Here is an 18,435-nt window from a genome sequence, read left to right as displayed (position 1 = left end):
TGAATTATGAATTTCACGATAAATGTTGATAGCCTCTGGACTCATCATTCAGATCTATCATCTGGTGAAGATTGTGATTTTTGATGAAATGCCTGCCTTCATGGCACAAGATTTAAATCAGTGTGCAAACTGTGTGTATGTTTCTGTGAGATCCAAACTAAGCCCTCTGGTTAGAGAGAGTGAGAGATCTCTCTGGTCCCCAGGGTCTAAAACCCACCAGCAGACCCCCATCTAAATTCCAACTCTGCTGCTGCAGCCCTTCATCCCTCTCTTTTTTCATTTTCCTCCTCGCTTCTGTTAACTCATTTTCTGGCCTTCACTCGATTGGTTCTCTTGTGGTCTGTTGTCCACTTCCCTCGCTTGTCATCTTTTGATCTTGACTGCATTAAGCTCCCTCAGTCTCTCCTCTTTGGTTCTTATAATGCAGACTGTCTGGATCTCTCTTCCGTCATCACTTCTCCTCACCGCTGCTTTCTGCTCTTATTGGATTTCTTCAGCTTGGGCTTGTTTTCCCGTCTATTTCTTACCCACAACCGATGATTCTCACAGTTTCAGTTGATTATTGTGGTTTTTAATTCTCTCTCTCTCTCTGTCAGCCTCTTGGTCTCTCTGGCTGTTGCTGCCTGTTGAGCATTTGCCTCTTTGTCTCCTGGCAGCAGATTGCAGGCTGGACAGGAGATGTGGGTGTTTGACATTACGCACACAGCTAAGGGCCATGAACAATGTCAGCATGCACAAACATAATTGGATATATCATTTGGACAAATGCGCATGTAGACACAAACAGACAATTGCACATGCACACATATATTTGCTTCCCATTCCAGCATACCACATCAACGTGCAAGGGCCTAATTGAGAGGACAGGCATTGAATTATGCAAACAAACACTTTTTTTCGATACAGGCTGACAGAGAGATGGACGTGCAGATAGAGTGCGTACAGAGGTTCTGATGCATTTATGCTATAATCATATGCAGCACAAGAGCAGATTACTTAAATGGTTGAACAAATGATTGACAAAGGGCTGTTTTTCATCCGGCTTACATAACTGACTCATTTTATCCAATCTCGACAAATACCACAACACGATTCCCCCTCCTTCTTGCTGTCTCAATCTTGTTGAGTGAGGGGGTTTGTGCTCGTTGCGTAGCTTTAAAATTGGCTTGTTGGGACCGGAGTCAGCCCTGCTCAGCGGTGAATGGGTGCCTGTTTGTATACAGTACCTGCAGCTGTGATTACAGCACTTGAAAACAACAGCGGAACAGTTCAGATTATCGAGAAATGGAGGAGAAAAGTGCAGGGTTGGATTCTGCCAACCTCCCTCCACCCTCACTGTCAAAAACAAATTATTTTATGCAAAGCCAGAACTGTAAAGTGGAGGCGGTCACTGTGGAAAAGGTCCCGGTCGACGTCTTACTCTGCAGCAAAACTGCTTCATTTTTAGCTCCAGCTCCTATGGGGGGCAGAAATGTTATTCCTCCTTTTCCTTATAAAATATGTCAGTACACAAGCACTGAGTGATAAGAGAAAATCATTGTATGCAATAGGATCTCAATATATCAGCTCATTATGTTGGTCTCAAAATATGTAATAATCAAAAGGCCATAAAAATCAATTCTGACAGTCTTGATGCATGTGATTTTACCATTTCAACAGTGAGTCAGTGTGAGTGAGAGGTGCCTCGACAATTCCACACGTCAATTCCTCACTATTGTCACCATTGTCCCAAAAAACACTGTACACTGCCCTACAAGACAAAAGGCAGATTTACTTGCATACCCATCTCCTGCAACTTAAAATATCTATTTAGATTTTCCAACATTTCTTTTAAACCACATAAATAAGACACAAGATAAATCTAGTAGTAAACACGTCTACTTAAGTCTAACCGGCTCATTCAACTATCTAGCTTAACTGACATCAGCAGAATGCATTGGATTAAGTGGGATAAATAAAAAATGTTATATATTTTTTTAACTGTTAAGAGGTAGTAACAGCACTTTGTTAAATATTAATGACTTTATACAGTTCAAGGTTTCATTATTCATTACCTCTCATTATCAAATTAACAGAAGACTCTTCTCTGTGACTATTAGCTCTTGTGCACAAATTGACGGATAAATGCAAAGTCTCAAATTGAATGTGACACGAAAACCAACGTGATAAATGTGCTGTTGACGTGAAAAAGGAAAACATTGCATTTTAAATTACACAACCAAGGCATCCATCCTTGAAAGTCTGGAACAGAGCTTATTATTCATGCGCTGACAAACTTGTGTGCGCAGGGATTTTGTGTTTTGCCTGTTGTTGACTGTGTCTTTTAAAAGGGTGAGAAGCAGCAGGGCCTATATGTAATACTTTGAGGTGCAGAGGATTATTGGTGTATTTCATCCAAGGCTGCCAGTGCTGACAGACAGTTCAGAGCATCCTCCCATGTTGTATGGCTTTTATATAGCGCAACCGGTGAGCAAATCAAGAACAATAAAAATAATAACGTCACGGCTTGGCAGATTTATTCTTAATTTTCAGTTTTTCCCCTTTGTCAAACCAGGTTTAATTCCAAACTTTAAGTTTTTTAATTCTCTTTACTTTTCCTGAGGGAAGTGTACTTTATGTCTTAATCCAAGCATCGATAATGTGTTATCCCCCCACAGGAAAGGTCTCTTTTGTCTCCTTGTATAGGAGCAGGAATAGAACAGGACACGTGGAGCTTGTATGGATTTAATGCTTATGTAACATGGCACTCCCACTAACACTCACTATACAATCCTCATGAAAGTGAGCCTGGAATGTAGGTTGGCTGGCATTATGAATCCTGTCCATTACACAGTACAGATTACATAAGAAACCTTTATTGTCAGTCATAAGATAAATTAGCCTGAGAAATCTGCAGGGGTTTCTGCAGGCAGTCATGACTAAGACGAATCTGAGTCATCTTTCTATGGTTAATGGGTCAAGAAGATAATACAGTGTGTGGTTGTCTAGGTCCTCGCACCTTTGATGAATCTGAACTGAAACTAGAATAGCACCCACTGGAGTTCATTCCTCTGCTTCCCCCTCATGACAACATACTTGAATGCTGCAACAAATTGCACACACTCGTAAATGTGAGTTCGCTAGATATGTCTGATTTTACTCATCATGGATCCATCACTTATTATTTGACGGATCAACAAAATTATTGGCTTCTTCTCTGACACGTACCACATCCTTCAAAACGTTTCATGGAAATCTGTCCAGCGGTGTCATCCTGATAACAAACAAAACAAACAAACAGACAAGAATATTACCTCAAATACATAATTTGATGCCATTGCACACACAAACAAGTGGACTGTACAGGTGGGAAAAGGGGTTAGATCAAATTAGGACATAAAGCATAAAAATGAAAAGTTCAAAGCAGTTCACTTACTTAGATACATTTTGTGGAGTTGGTATTCCAACAAATCAGCACATATTAAACCCTTCAAACCGAGCAAATTAAAAATGTGATTTAACATGGCTGATGATTATGCATCTTCTGTTTATGTTCCACTAGCATTTGATGCACACACGGCATGAAACGTGACCTGCAGTCAGACATGTTGCTGATGTATGACCAACTGTGTGCTTGACGGAGTATCTGGGTCAACATGGCTTTCCTGCAGAATGATTCTCGCTGGCTAATTAACTGGATGACTGGGAATTCAAACCTGTGTGCTGAATTAGCATATATCTCTGGGTGACTGTGTGGCCTTTTTTCAAGGCCGATAATCACCTGATTGGTGGACTGGTTTGTTTCCCTTCAGACGTCCAGGCTTGTTTGCTGGTTGACGGCCTTGTTAGCCGACATGTGACCTGTTTCAAACATACAGACGCTTGTTTTTCTTTCTTTCTTTCTTTCTTTCTTTCTTTCTCGCCTTCTGTGTGTTAGTCTCTTGCCGTCTTCCTCACATGAGCATGTTTGCTACGGTCATGCCCTCTTGCATTTCTCCTCGGCTCTGCCTCCACTGTTTTTTCTCTCTTCTCTCCATCACTCTGCGTCTTCCAGCCTCTAATGGCTATACCTAAGATGCGATCTCTCTCTCTCTCTCTCTCTCTCTCTCTCTCTCTCTCTCTCTCTCTCTCTCTCTCTCTCTCTCTCTCTCTCTCTCTCTCTCTCTCTCTCTCTCTCGCTCTCTCTCTCACTCTGTCTCTGCCTCTCTTGGGGTCACCCAGCCTTTTGCCTGAGGTTTAATGCTGCACTGCGCCCATTCAAAACACCCACCGTCTCTTAACAGTACAAAAGTATGCACTGGCTGTATACTGTTCTGCTTAAAAGGAGGCAGATGGGCCTCTTGAACTGATAAATGAGCTGCTATCCAGGCCTAGTACACACAGATGGACCCAGCATCTATAAAGCATGTGCACGGCGCGTGAAGGAAATATTGATGTGGCACTTCTTTTTATGGTGGCAATATGGCTTTACATAATGTTTAGCGATAAACATGATGTTTGAGTGAAGTCGCCACCCCTCCCTCTCTCTCTCAAACACACACACACACACATGACTCCCTTTTACAGCGAGTCACCAGGGGAGGCTGAGGTGTTGACAACTCTCCAAAACAAACGTCTTAACTGTCCTGTGCGCTGTGTACCTGACTCTGTTTGTGTTGTCCGTCCTTCGCAGGGGAAGACGTACGTGTTTGACCAGGTGTTCCCCACCAACACCACCCAGGAACAGGTCTACAACACCTGTGCCAAGCAGATTGTCAGAGGTGAGTCACGGCAAACAGCTGGTTTCACTGGAGCGAGAAGATTCACCCGTATCAGCAGCACCTTGTAAATGAGGAGAAAAACAATTTTCCTGACATGATGTGGCCACGCGACTCGCAGATATGAGCATGAAATAGATGCGTGCTTGTATCACAGCGGAGCCTGCGGACGGGACGGGCAAACACACAAGGCCCGTAAAGATCAAACGAAACCAATACCCCGGAGAGCCACATCTTCTTTCCTCCAACCCCCATCCCTCTATCTGCAATCAGCTTCATGTGTGCCCCTTCCTCTTTTTTCCCTCCCAATGTTAAGGTTACATTATTCTACCAACTTCAAAGAGACTCCATTGGACTAGTTCATGAAAAAGAGATTGATTTTGGTGTGCACATTTATAGAGCGTTAGTTTACCATGATGGCAAGAAGGAAAGACAGTAAATGGCAAGATTAATCATGTGGTGCAGGGAAGGACAATAAAAATCTCAGTTAAGGATTCGGCAAATGGAAAGGAGATGTGAAGAGAGATCTGAAAAGTGTCTGAAACAGGGAAATCGAGATGGAAAGCCTGCCCAGAGAAATGAATCCATGTTTTTGTCAACTCACCTTTTTGCCTGGTCGGCTGTCTATATCTCCCTTTTTCACCGTCACTCTCTTTGCCCTTTTTCCCTGTCTTTCTCTCACACTCTTGCTGTCTATCCTCTCCTCTTCGTTTCCCTTTGTGGTGGTCTCCGCTGTCTAACCATATCATCTCCCGCTGCCTTTATTTCCATTCAGAGACATACGCTCTTTATTCACTGCTCTTTTATGTGTCGTGCTCAGTTTCGGTCTCACCAGGACCAGCGGGCGGCAGAGGAAGTCGTATTCCGGGGCTGGGAGAGTAAAAGCAACACCAGGGGGGAGGGAGAGGAAGGGGGCGACATTGTTGCACCTGAAAGCTCCTGTGATTTGTGAGTTGTCAGTTTACCTGCGGCAGCCGGGTCCTTTCAGGGTGATGTGTTTTTCTTTATCCATGTTTGACTCTTGCCACTTTTAGTTTTATTAGGCTGTTGCAGTAATATATGACATTCTGCAGGGTGCTGCTTTTTAACCTCCGCTGGTGAGGTGGAGTTGTTCTCACTTCATCACAGAGAATAACGGAGGGAATCATATATTTATGCTTGGTTCGCTCCTTCACTCAGTGTCGCTTGGTGACTCTTAACGCTGCAGGTATGTGTTGTTTATTGTGTGCAGCCACAGAGGTCGTTCGGCTTCTAACTAAGCTTAAATACCATGTGCTGCTCGCCTCACACGCTCTCTAAGAAGCAGTTTGATCCGTCCTTGGAGAGGTCAAAGATATTTGTCTTTGTCTGGGAACAACTCCGCCTCCCTGTTACAGATGAAAATCTAGTTTCACAATTACAGTGACGAAAATTATCATGGTCATCAGTATTATCGGTGAATGGTTTAATGGGTAAAATGTTCAAAAACCATAATACTACATGGTAATAAAACAGTACTTGATACACAGGCTGAGGTAATTTTTAAATAATATATTAATTATCAATGACAATATTAGGAAAATATACATATTACAACAAGTATGTTCATTTAAGAACAATACAATCAGATGAAAAATAAATCTGATTACTAGTGACACAACAAATATAAAATAATAACACAAAACAAAGGTTACGATAAGGGCGGATAAAATTACGACATTTGTTAAAAGCATGAATTTGGTGACAGTGGATGCTGTTACTGTAAAAACCAAATCCCTTTGATTAAAGATAAATATGGTACAACTAACCATCAGGAATTTTACCACCGTACACTGTGAAACCGGTTCCATCACTACCTGTCTTATTTTTCCAAGGCTTGTGTTAGATTTTCTTTTAATATTCACATCATGTCCTTTTTTTTAATCTAACATCACTCTTTTCTTCCTCCCTATTGCAGATGTCCTGGGTGGATACAATGGGACCATCTTTGCCTACGGGCAGACTTCCTCGGGAAAGACGCACACAATGGAGGTACAGTGATTCAAACGGTAGAACTATCACTGTGCCATATGCCACATGCACATTAACACATACGTCTTCTTTATTTGAAATACCATACAACCCCCCTCCTCTGCTCTCCCTGACATCTCTCTCCATCACTGTCATCCCTCTGTATCTCACTTCCCCAGTTCTTCTGTGGGAAGAAACCTCCTTTACGACTCTCTCCGGGAAACGTCCCAGTTCCTTTTCAAGTCAAATGCTCTCCTGTCTCTTAACGTAATCTCCCCTAAATTCACCCCAGGGTCTGGCATTTATCCCACTCCGCTCACTTGTTCTCATCTCATCTCTATCTCTTTGCAGGGAAACCTTCACAATCCCCAGGGAATGGGAATCATTCCCCGGATCGCTCAGGACATTTTTGAACATATATTTGCCATGGATGAGAACCTCGAATTCCATATAAAGGTTTGTGGGGTTTTCAATCTGCTGTGTGTGCTCATGTGCATCTGTGCAGCTGTCACACGCACAGGGACGTTCAGTTCCATACAGTGACACATTCGGTGGGATTTCGGCTGGAACCTCTGATGTAATCCTCACATGGATTGGAGTGGAGCATCAATAAATCATGATATATAAACCATGATAATCCTGGAATATTTGTTGTTCCTTTTGTCCATTTTACACCACAGTTTTATAATAGAGGATAATACCTTGCCTGGCCTGTGGGCGACAGATTACTGCTATTTGTACAATGAGCATTCATCTTTTTCTCCTCATGTATCTGTATCAGCTTCTCTTTCTTTCTCCTACTTTAATTCAAAAAATCCACTGCCCCATGATTTGTTTTTTTCTTTTGCGCTGCAGGTATCCTACTTTGAGATCTACTTGGATAAAATCCGGGACCTGCTGGATGGTGTGTCTATGCACTGAGAAAATGTGATGCAACATGCAACATAATTCATACTGTATACATGCAGCCATCTTGCAGCACATAATCATACATCTAAGTACATAAGGATACGCTGTATAAGCAGTCATCAATGTGTAATATCCACAAAATCCTCTTTTACGCCACCGGAGAGGAAGATTGCAAAGATAACTCTCTGTCGGAAAACAGTGCTTAAATCATATCTGCATCTTTTTAATATAAAACTCTCTGTATTTTATAGAATTAAGCTAGAATTTAACATCATTTAAAATAGAAAAATGGTATTATTATCTATGACAAAGTTATGGTTCATAATGATACTTTAGTATTAATAGATTCCTGCTCACTTCTAAAACCACAACATATGTCCTTGTAATGGTGGTAAGTTATACAACTGTGTAAAAGGTCGAGAAGACTTGATTGATGAGGTTAAATGGAAAAAGTGAGCAACCGTGCTCATTTCCTTTATACCTTTACTTATCTGCTTCAAACAATAAAGCACAGCAACATAACAGTTCCGTCGTGTCACTGGATATAACCGGTGCATGATGATGGAGAGGCCTGGGGGGAGAACTGGAGGCAGCTTCCCTGTGATAACATCTTTAATGGAAGCAGGGACAGTGGTGAAAGCCCACATCTGTATGCAGAGGAGGGCTCAGCTGCTGAGGAACATGTAAGCCATGTACAAGACAAAACAGAGTCTCCAACAAGGGAGATGAATCGATGGGGCTCAGCGAAAACCCTGTAGAGGTATTTGCCAAGAGAAAAAAATGACAGGATGGTGCTCGAATCACGCAATCACCGACACGCAACTGTACACACGGCCTCGGAGGACAAAACAGTCGCACAAACAGGAGGAATTTAATTACCGTCGACAATATAGGACTCGGAAATGTGAAATGACTGAAGCTGGAATTCGGGCCAATGAGTGGCTTTGCCAAAAAAAAAAAGAGAGTTTTTTTGTTCGTTGACATAAGCAGAGGCATATCATAAGACCTCTGTGACTTTGGCAAAACTAGTTCAGCTCCATTAAAACATTCAGAGCTGGAGACTGAAGTATATTTTCACACCGCATTAGACAGACACATCTGAGTCACAAACACGCAGGGAACAGTCAGGTCTGATTACACTTATTGTAGCACGAACACACACCCACACCCACGCGCGCGCGCGCACACACACACACACACACACACACACACACACACACACACACACACACACTCACACACACACACACACACACACACACACACACACACACACACACACACACACACACACACACACACACACAATGCTCTGGGTAAAACACTGACCTATCTTCTTTTTTTTCTCTCACAACCCAGTGACAAAAACCAACCTTTCAGTGCACGAGGACAAATACAGAGTTCCGTATGTGAAGGTGAGTCATGTGACGCTCATATGACGTGAATGTTGTTTGTGCTGTGGCCGATTGTTGAAAGAACAGATGAGGTTTCGAAAAACATACTTATTCACGATGATTTCATTGTTACGTAGGACTCATCGTGGTTCCGTTGCGTCACGTTCCTTGTGCGTCAGAAGCTGAGAGCTCAAGTTTTCATGAGGCAAAAGAGGCATCAGTCAAACAAATCTTGTTTAAACAAACGCTAAAGCACTAGCTAATCAAGTCACGTTAATGCAAAAGAGGCAAGTGGGGAACCTAATCCAGTCGCAGACTTTATTTCCTGTGTACTTTAGCATTGTGTGGAAAGCTAGCACGGCACGCTAGCATGAAAGCACTGGGAGGCCGAAGCTGCAACCTTTCGACAGAGCTGGTCTGGCTGTTTTCTTGTTTTCAATCTTCAAGCTAAGCTCTATATGAGCTTTTTTTAAATATAGACATTGTTTAGAGTAGATTATCTTCAAGCTACCAACGTAACATCAATAGAAGGGTGTTCGGAAAGTGCATACGTCCGCCAAGACTGACACTCTATCTAGCCATGTTTAATACTGAAATCTGTTCATTTGACCCGATCCACTGAATTTTATTGCTGCTTAGGTCATCGCCCACCCTTCTTTAAAATCGAATTGAAATCAGTTTGGTGGATTTTGAGTTATCCTGCAGACGGAAAACAATCAAACACTGCGATGATAATCTAAAAGCAAAAAATAGCAAACCTTTGTGATTGTGTATACATAAATATGTGTCTGCCCTTCTATGTGCAACACTATACAGGTATACAGTATTTGTTTTGTGCATAGACTGTATGTGTAGATGATTTTTAACTGCTCAAATGAATGTGTGCATGTGTGTCCTTTTCACTCAGGGCTGCACCGAACGTTTTGTCACCAGTCCTGAGGAAGTGATGGATGTGATAGATGAAGGAAAGGCCAGCCGTCACGTTGCTGTCACCAGTGAGTCACTCAGTTGATTTTTTTGATGTTCAGACACTGACAGACATTTCACATCAGACTTTATTTTTAGTTCAAGTAAAAAAAAAAAACACGACAACAGGAAGAATTCATGATGAGGTGCAAAGTGAACATCTTAACAACTGTCTATGAGGAAAAACAATTAATTAAATGACATTTTCGATAAGGAGTTTGAATTGAAGTCCCCTCCTCTCTTCTCTATCTGCTCTGTAGACATGAACGAGCACAGCTCCCGCAGTCACAGCATCTTCCTGATAAACATCAAACAGGAAAACGTGGAGACGGAGCAGCAGCTGAGTGGGAAGCTGTACCTGGTTGACCTGGCTGGTAGTGAGAAGGTAGGATCAATGTGGATTTCTTGAGTAATATCAAAAATAGAACGTTGCACTGCTATTCACCCCAAATATTCACCGTCAGCATGATTTGGTAACAAAGGAACAAGACGTCCTTTCAGAGAAATGGTGTTTTAAGAAGCAGGCAATGTAAAAGTGATAAATGTGACCCTTCAATGCATGCACTTTGTGGCACTTTAGCTTTTTTTTATAATAGAGACTGATAATTAATTGTGAGGGCTTCTCTTGGCTCAGTCTATCACTGATGCAATATCAGGGTCAGTGTTTGCCCACTTTGTGGAATCTAATTAGTTCCACTCATCGGAACAAAAGAAAGTCATTTTCCGTGAACCAGAAACATTGGCAACTTTTTTTCAATTCAGATAAGGTTTTAAGGAGGTTTTCAGCCGAGACAGAGGTCACACTGAGGGGAGAAGCCTCAAACAACGAATTGATCGCCTGTTTCAAGGCCTTTCAGGTGAAATCTGAGTTAGCTCGCCTCTTCCCCTATCTATAAAGCAGTTTGTATCTAGGACACAGGTCGTACCCTGGAGAGCTGACGGGAAACACATTAGAGACATGGCTGAACATGGGCCTTGGCTCCTGCTGGCGATAATATGGATGCAAGAAAGAGAATACAGCACGTGCTTAGAAGTTGCAGATGCTAACAGCGTCTGGATAGATGCTGACGTCTGCGGTTCGTAGCAAAAAAGTGCCGATGCTGCACCTGTAAGTCATTTAAGTCTTCCCCACGGGGGGTGAAGGAGGAAATGCTCTGCTCCAGAAACTTCACCGACTTTGATACGAAATATTATGAATGAACAGGAAGCGGTTGCATGCATCCACGAAAAAAGGCTTTGATATGAGATGACTTGCTTTCCTCCATAATTAAGCTCCTCATTATCTCGCTGTAAATAATTGCATCCCATGACGATTTTCCCAAGTTAAATATCAAGCAGGAACAATGTCACCAGTCTGTTTGTAACAATTTATAATACAAGACAACACAGCGCTGTAATATCCAAAATCATTTTCTTGCAATTTTCCTAAAATGAGCAATGAGGATTACAGGGAAAATAGAGATCCATTATTATTGAATGGCATATCTGTTATTATTTGTGTGTAGACTAAATTTTGTCATGTTCCACTAACCTGCTGTGTGCTGATACAAAGGTTAAGATGGCAAGTAATTGGAATTGATTCATTGTGTGTCTACCATCACAACACTCTCAGCATTCTCCCCATAATTACAACCAAATTACGTTGTCATTTCCAGGCACCTTGGTTTGGATTTACTGTAACAAATCAGTTCCCTTCTAGAACCAAAATTACAAGACACTACAGGAACTGTCAAATAAAGCATTACAGGAAAACAAACACAGGTTTAGTGCTGACATTTTAATGATGGCAGTGAACTTTACAACCTAATTCCTTTTATGTGTGTGTGTGTGATTGTGTATGTGTGTGTGTGTGTTTCTGTGTCAGGTCAGTAAGACAGGGGCGGAGGGATCAGTGCTGGATGAGGCCAAGAACATCAACAAGTCTCTGTCGGCCCTCGGGAACGTCATCTCAGCCTTGGCCGAGGGAACGGTACGATGGAGTCTTCATCTTCAGTCAGGGATTTACGTGCCCTCAAGCTTTTCCCTCTTATTAGTTTGTTTTTAATAGATACTTAAAGCTTACCTTCAAAACAATGCGCTTTTCTCTACATGGGGATTTGTTTAGTGCCTAATGATACTAAAAGTAACGAGCAAATCACAGACAACAGTGAGTCAGCTCACTGTCTCTGGAATCACGTCCATAACACTAAACCTAACCCATACTATATAGCCGTCATATATATGATGCTTATTCAGATTTTCTTTTCTCTAGGGTTTTATAGATGGATTATAGATTCTCTGTATATAACAGTTTTGCAGTTATGTAGTCTGCAGTCTGCAGTAAAGGCAGCTCCTCCCTCAGACAAACAACACTGCTCTTGAAGCTCTTGAAATGCATTCTCAGTAGGATTATATGAGGATGTCACATGTCATCACAATGCACGACTCGCGGCTAGTCTGACACGCCCCCTAAAACCGCCAGGTATAACAGATGCCAACACTCCCTACTCTCAGTGAAAGCTGCTGACAAATCCCAATGAACTGGATTCTTTTAGAGACAGGAGCTAAACCCAAGTGTTTCAGACGGAGGCTGAAAAGAGGAGCTGCAGCAATGCACAGTATGAGGAGAGCGATGTGTGTACTGAACATTAGAGCATGTAAATCTTTTCAAGTAATAACCCAAATGAATGTTATTATGAGCATGATATCCATCCATCTGTTATCTATACCGCTTATCCTTTTAGGGCAATCCAAGCAGACATTGGGCGAGAGGGGGGGTACATCCTAGAAAGGTCACTGGGGCACCACAGGGCGTATCTACAGAGACAAACAACCATTCGCACTCGCGTTCACACCTAATTTAAATTAAGAGTGGCCAGTTAACCAATTTGCATGTCGTTAGGACTGAGGCTGGAAGCTCGTGTACATGAAGCAACCCCACGCAGACATGTCTCCTTCCAATACTTGATTTATTTGGGATTTTTTTTGCTTCCTTGCAGAGAGTGAGATGAAGCAATGTATACCAGTCCCATGTCACTGCAGACCCAAGCAGTCGGTCTGCTTAGTTTAGCACATGGATCGGAAAGAGGATGACACAGCCTCCTTGGCTCTGTCCAAAGATAAAGTCTTGAGTCACACAACGTGATCAGAGGTTTTCTCAAGTCCGCTCGTATTGACTTTCCTGTCTTGTAATTGTGTTTGATGAATGCTGCAGCAGCACATGAGCACATTTTCTGTCCCCTCATGCAAAGTGCCCAACGCTGCCAACGCTGGTATCTCTAAATTTCACCAAATTCAACCAGCCAATTCCCCCTCTCAACCCATTCTAGTCCTTCCAAGCTCCATCATCATAATTAAACCACTCAGTATTACTCTGGAGGCTGAGGGAAGTCTGTGTAAACTAAATGAAAAGGCTCACCGACTTTTAATGCCTCAAAAATCCTTCATAAATCTACAGCTTGTTATTCTCTTTCATTCGGGAAGGACACGCTCTTTTTGAAGGCGCTTTAAAGGTTAAAAAGGTAATTCTGTGTACGATGCAGCAGATGGAGAGAAACCTTTGTTCTCTGCTGATGCTCATAACACGTTCCTTTAGTGATAAAAGGGATGTGCCTGGTGCGGAAACTCAGAACGTGTGACACAGCTTTTAAATCCTACAGTTCTTTTTGAAATGGCTTATCTAACTATCCTTCCTCTTTGCTTTCTTTATCTCTCTGAAGAAATCCCACGTGCCGTACCGTGACAGCAAAATGACTCGCATCCTGCAGGACTCGCTGGGCGGGAACTGTCGCACCACCATGTTCATCTGTTGCTCTCCCTCCAGCTACAACGATGCAGAGACCAAATCCACCTTGATGTTTGGCCAACGGTAATATGCTTCCATGCTAAGTAGCTATGGGCAGGCGCACTGTGCATAACAACACACACATTCAAGTCTCGCTCAGCTGCAGCCATAAGGATGTTTTTCTGCTAAAATGAGCTCAACTCTGATATGCTCGTCACATACTGCTGCCTCCAACTGTTAGGACTCAGGTTTTAGGCTGAACTCTATATGTGCATGAAGCAGGACGGGGAGGTGAGGAGGAGTTTCTGTAATGAGCTGGCAGGCAGGTAGTCAGGCCGGAGGTCCAGAAGGGAGGCGGGTTTCTTTGAGTTCAAACCGAGACCTGCAGGCAGGGAACCAAACTTAAGTCCAAACAGAGAGCAGGACATGCGGTGAATGTCGCCGAGAGGAACAGGATGATGCTTGGTGCAAACAAAAACAGGCGTTAGCACATGAGGTAGTCAAAAAGCAGAGAACAAGAAGTCTAGCTGGTCTGGCACAGTTGTTCCAATTTGAGACGTGGTTAGATATAGCCTGATTTCTGAACAGTTGTGTTGGTGGCAACTGAACGCCACGTCCCGCCGGCCAGGGTGAGAGTGGGGACAGACAACACATAGAAGGAATGCAAGGGGAAAGACACACAAGGAAAACTGTTGAGGCCTGGTAATATACTGGATCTAAACTACAGACATTGGACAGGCAGGTTGAGCGACAGAGAAAATCTCTTCAAACAGCCAAGGTTATAATCTCTGCTGGCAGGAGGGCTGGTTGGCACAGGCAAACTCCAGAACTCCGGTAGAAGGAAACGGCTAAACTTTTTTAAACAGAAAATTAGTATGTACAGGAAACACTGGGGCAACGAGGTAGAACAAGATAAGGAGTAAACAGAACCAAGCCAAAATGAACAAGTGACATTGAGAGTCTGATGGTTGGGATAATTGGGCAGAGATAAAACACCTCAGGGCCCAGCAGACAATCACAAAAGCGGGAAACCAGACAAAGACGAAATTATCAAGTTCAAATGACCAAAAAACAAGTTCATTGTCCACAAACTCATAAATCTCCAAACGGAGAGTTTCAAAAAACAGCCACAAAGTTACACAAAAGAGGGCAGCAGCAGCCCTATACCCAACCTCACTGCTGCGCTCACACATATGAGTTGCGTTAACGCTTGAAAGTCAAAACAGGGACATAGCCAGCTGTGGTGCAAATGTGCCACAGTAATCAGTACACTACTAAAGAGAACTGAATGGGAAATATAATCCACAACTGGATGAAAACACACCAGGTTCCCGTCCTGCCTCTCTCTCCTCTTTCACATTAACGTGATTCGATTGGCTAGTGCGAACGCTTGAGTATTTTTTTTTTAAACACGATTTATTTGGCTGTTAAGGCAAAGCAACAAAACAGAACCGCAACGCATGATTTCACCCTATCCCAAGTACACAACAGTAAATGGCCAACTTTGCTTTTGACAAACCACACTCGACTCCAGAGTCTGGGTCTTTGCTGCAGTTTGATTCCTCATCATGCTGTGACTCTTTAAAGAGCATCCCCTCGGCTGAGCTGCACCTATAGAAGCAGAGCGTTTGGTTTACCTGCCAGCTTCACACTCCTCTTGCTGGCTGTCAACACAGAGAAAGTCACAGATGGAGAGATCTGCCCCCTACCAATGAATTCCCTGAATATAGACTGTGTTGGTTGAAATAAATAATGTATGAGGGAGCAAAGGGAGTGACAGAATCCACAGCAGATATTTGAATTTTACCGAACAGAAAATTCGGTCTCTTATCTCCCTCCGTCAGCCCCAGTATCTGCCCAAGCCACGGCTAATCTCTTTGTTTTTCTAGATCAATATGACGTCAGTAGCGCTCTGATATGATAATAAACACTTCACTCAGAAAGTTCAGCGCTATCAACAAATCCAGTGGTAAAAAATATAGATTTCTGAGGGGACAACAAACCTTTCAAAGCAGGTAACTCACATATACAGGCTTCATTTGATAGTTTCTGTCGATGTAAGTTATAGAGAATCAATGGTTTGGTTCAGGATTTGATGCATTTTGGTAAAATTCAGATGTGATGGAACAACATTTTCGATGAGGCTGCTTGTCAAACAAGAAAATGAATGTAAATAAAAAACAAAACAGTCTTTTCTCACTGAGGCGTGAAATTGTGCGATAGCCACTGATGAGAAATTCTCTTCGGGAGTCGAGTGCCACGGCTGCAGCGATGTTTCAACTCTGCGACGCCACTTATGAGGGTGATAATTGAAAAATATACTCGCATTTTCTCTTATAAACGGTGTGACTGCTATATTTACATACATATGAATACATTTTGAATTCCGAACGCCTCCCTCTCACCTCATGCACCACGACCCACAGTAGGTACAAACCCAATTTGCATACCAATTAATGAGATGCGAGCCCATTCTCATTGAGCAGTGGAGGCTGAAACACCCGTGTTGACAGTTTCTCCGCTCGCCGCTGTTCTTTTACAAAAATGTTTCCCTCTCTGTTTCTTTTCCTCTCTCCTCCACCCTCACACTGTTTCCCACCTCCCCACCCCCCCCCTTCCCCGTCTGATTCTCATTGCATCCCCTCCAATTAGAGCCAAGACCATCCGAAACACTGTATCCGTGAACCTGGAGCTCACAGCGGAGCAGTGGAAGAAGAAATACGAAAAGGAGAAAGGGAAGAACAGATCAATGAAGGAGACTATTCAAAGGCTCGAGGCTGAGCTGAACTGCAGGAGGGACGGTAATAACCGCTCTGGTTTCATGTCGGCACCAAAAACACTCTGCCGGGGGAGAAGCGTGAAAATTGCCGGCCAGCGAATTGACATTTTCAATACTTTTTGTTTTTAACGTCAGAATAATAACAAGTGTGGTTCTTTGCCACACATTTTCACATGCGTGTTTGGGAGGCTGTGTTCAGACCTGGTATGAACATCCGTCCTGAGAGGTTCGATCACATGTGGACAGTTCATCTGTTCACATGTGATCGAACCTCTCATCTGTTCACACACGACTTTAGAAGGAGTCTTGAATGCGTCCTTGCAACCACTTGTGATCTGAATTCACTTCCCCTCGCTCTATATGCAAATGACCAAATGATGTTGTTTTGTCTGAGTTTACAGCTGGGTCCTTTGTCAATGTGTTTGTTTGTGTGTGTATGTGAGAAGGAGAGAGAGTGGAGCCAAGTGGGGGGGGGGGGGGGTGAGTGAATCGATGCGAGTCAGATTTCAGTACAATTGGATAGATAAATTGGGTAATTATTGAAAATCAACATTAGGCGGTGAGTGTTAATATTGTTTATGTGAGATGCTGAGAAGTGTGAAAATAAGATGATTTTGATTCATTTTGAAACTGTAGCAGGTCAGAGGACGTCAGCTGAGTTTAAGTCAGCTTGCATCTAAGCTCCTGTTCAGACCTGGAATAACATCTGTCCTGATAGATCCAATCACCAGTGGTTAGTTCATCCGTCCACACCTGACATTAGAATGTGTCCTGAATGTGTCTCCTGTGACCACCGGGATCGAATCTCACTTCCCCGCTCTCTGCAAATAATCACATACGTCATTTGTGTTCGCAAAGACCAAATGGTGTGTGGGTTTTCAATGTGTGTGTTTTTGTGTCGGCATGAGCGAAGCGAGCAAATGTGAGACAGAGTCAGGAGGGGCTGAAGGAATCTGTGACTGCTTGGACGAAACGATCAATCATTATGTATTGATCGGTGTTGATATCGTGGCTACGAACAAATCAATGCATGGGCACTGAAAGGCGTAGACGTATGTTTGATTCACTGTGAAGCTGGAGCGGATCAGAGGACGTAAAAAAAAAGCGAAAAGACAACCTCCAAATCTCGGGATACAGCGACATCCAGACCTCGACTAATCACTGTCCTCTGGTGATCCGATCACTCGGGGCAGATGATAACACCAGATGTGAGCACCCATAGGGAAATGTCTCTACAACGATGGAATTGATTGTAATAAAAGTGGATCCTCTCAGGATGAGTCCTGATGACACAGACCATCCTTCGACTTTTTCATTTAGCGCCTCATTACTTCAAGATTTTTAATTTGCCCCACTGCTCGTGTTCCAGTGCAGTGTTTACAACAACGAGGCACCAGGAGAGGGACAGGTTCAGGATTCTGAATCAGCTGAATTCTACTTGGTGACCGAGCTGCCACTGACAAAAAGTAAAGAGGAGATGTGTGTGATGGAAAGCCTTGGAAAGGGAGTTCAGGGAGTGCAGCCTGTACACAGTCCCCTACAGAAAAATCACTTCACTGCATGTCCCTGTCCCGGTCTCTCTTCATGCATGGCAGAGTAATACCGAACAGGACTGGAAGTTTCCCCAGCCGGCAGACATTACCTTTCACTCCACGGAAGAGCAGGTTTAACCTCATTTGATACCGTCTGAATACATGCCAGTGGACGTTTTGGGAAGAGAGAAGCCAGACAGACTTTCTGGACTTGTGCCCAAAACACTTAAAAATCCTTCTTGCCTGTTTATGCTCCGTATTATGCAGGCTTTTTATACTTTGTATAACTAGATCTCCTCACATTGTGCTACAGGGAGTAAACGCTGGAGGCTTTGTGTTTTTTGTGAAATCTTATGTATTAGTAATC

General features: G+C 43.0%; 1 protein-coding gene across 2 annotated transcripts in view; it reads left to right on the top strand.

Annotated features, from left to right (window-relative positions):
• The window catches only part of kif5ab (kinesin family member 5A, b), a 58,191-nt gene that overhangs the window by 14,054 nt on the left and 25,702 nt on the right, over positions 1 to 18,435 (top strand). Inside the window, exons 2-11 of one of the 2 annotated variants that reach the window (XM_061070200.1) lie at positions 4,652 to 4,739; positions 6,673 to 6,746; positions 7,077 to 7,181; positions 7,581 to 7,629; positions 8,994 to 9,049; positions 9,936 to 10,023; positions 10,255 to 10,379; positions 11,859 to 11,963; positions 13,693 to 13,841; positions 16,410 to 16,558. In XM_061070200.1, the coding sequence (XP_060926183.1) occupies positions 4,652 to 4,739; positions 6,673 to 6,746; positions 7,077 to 7,181; positions 7,581 to 7,629; positions 8,994 to 9,049; positions 9,936 to 10,023; positions 10,255 to 10,379; positions 11,859 to 11,963; positions 13,693 to 13,841; positions 16,410 to 16,558 (988 nt within the window). Of the gene's footprint in view, positions 1 to 4,651; positions 4,740 to 6,672; positions 6,747 to 7,076; positions 7,182 to 7,580; positions 7,630 to 8,993; positions 9,050 to 9,935; positions 10,024 to 10,254; positions 10,380 to 11,858; positions 11,964 to 13,692; positions 13,842 to 16,409; positions 16,574 to 18,435 lie in introns of both variants that reach the window. The other variant, XM_061070199.1, reaches the window with a different exon arrangement.

This window comes from Limanda limanda, chromosome 4, assembly GCF_963576545.1.
Source record: "Limanda limanda chromosome 4, fLimLim1.1, whole genome shotgun sequence".
NCBI classification, from domain to species: Eukaryota; Metazoa; Chordata; class Actinopteri; order Pleuronectiformes; family Pleuronectidae; genus Limanda; species Limanda limanda.
Note: the sequence above shows the minus strand (reverse complement) of the source record. Positions and strands in the feature narration are given on the sequence as shown.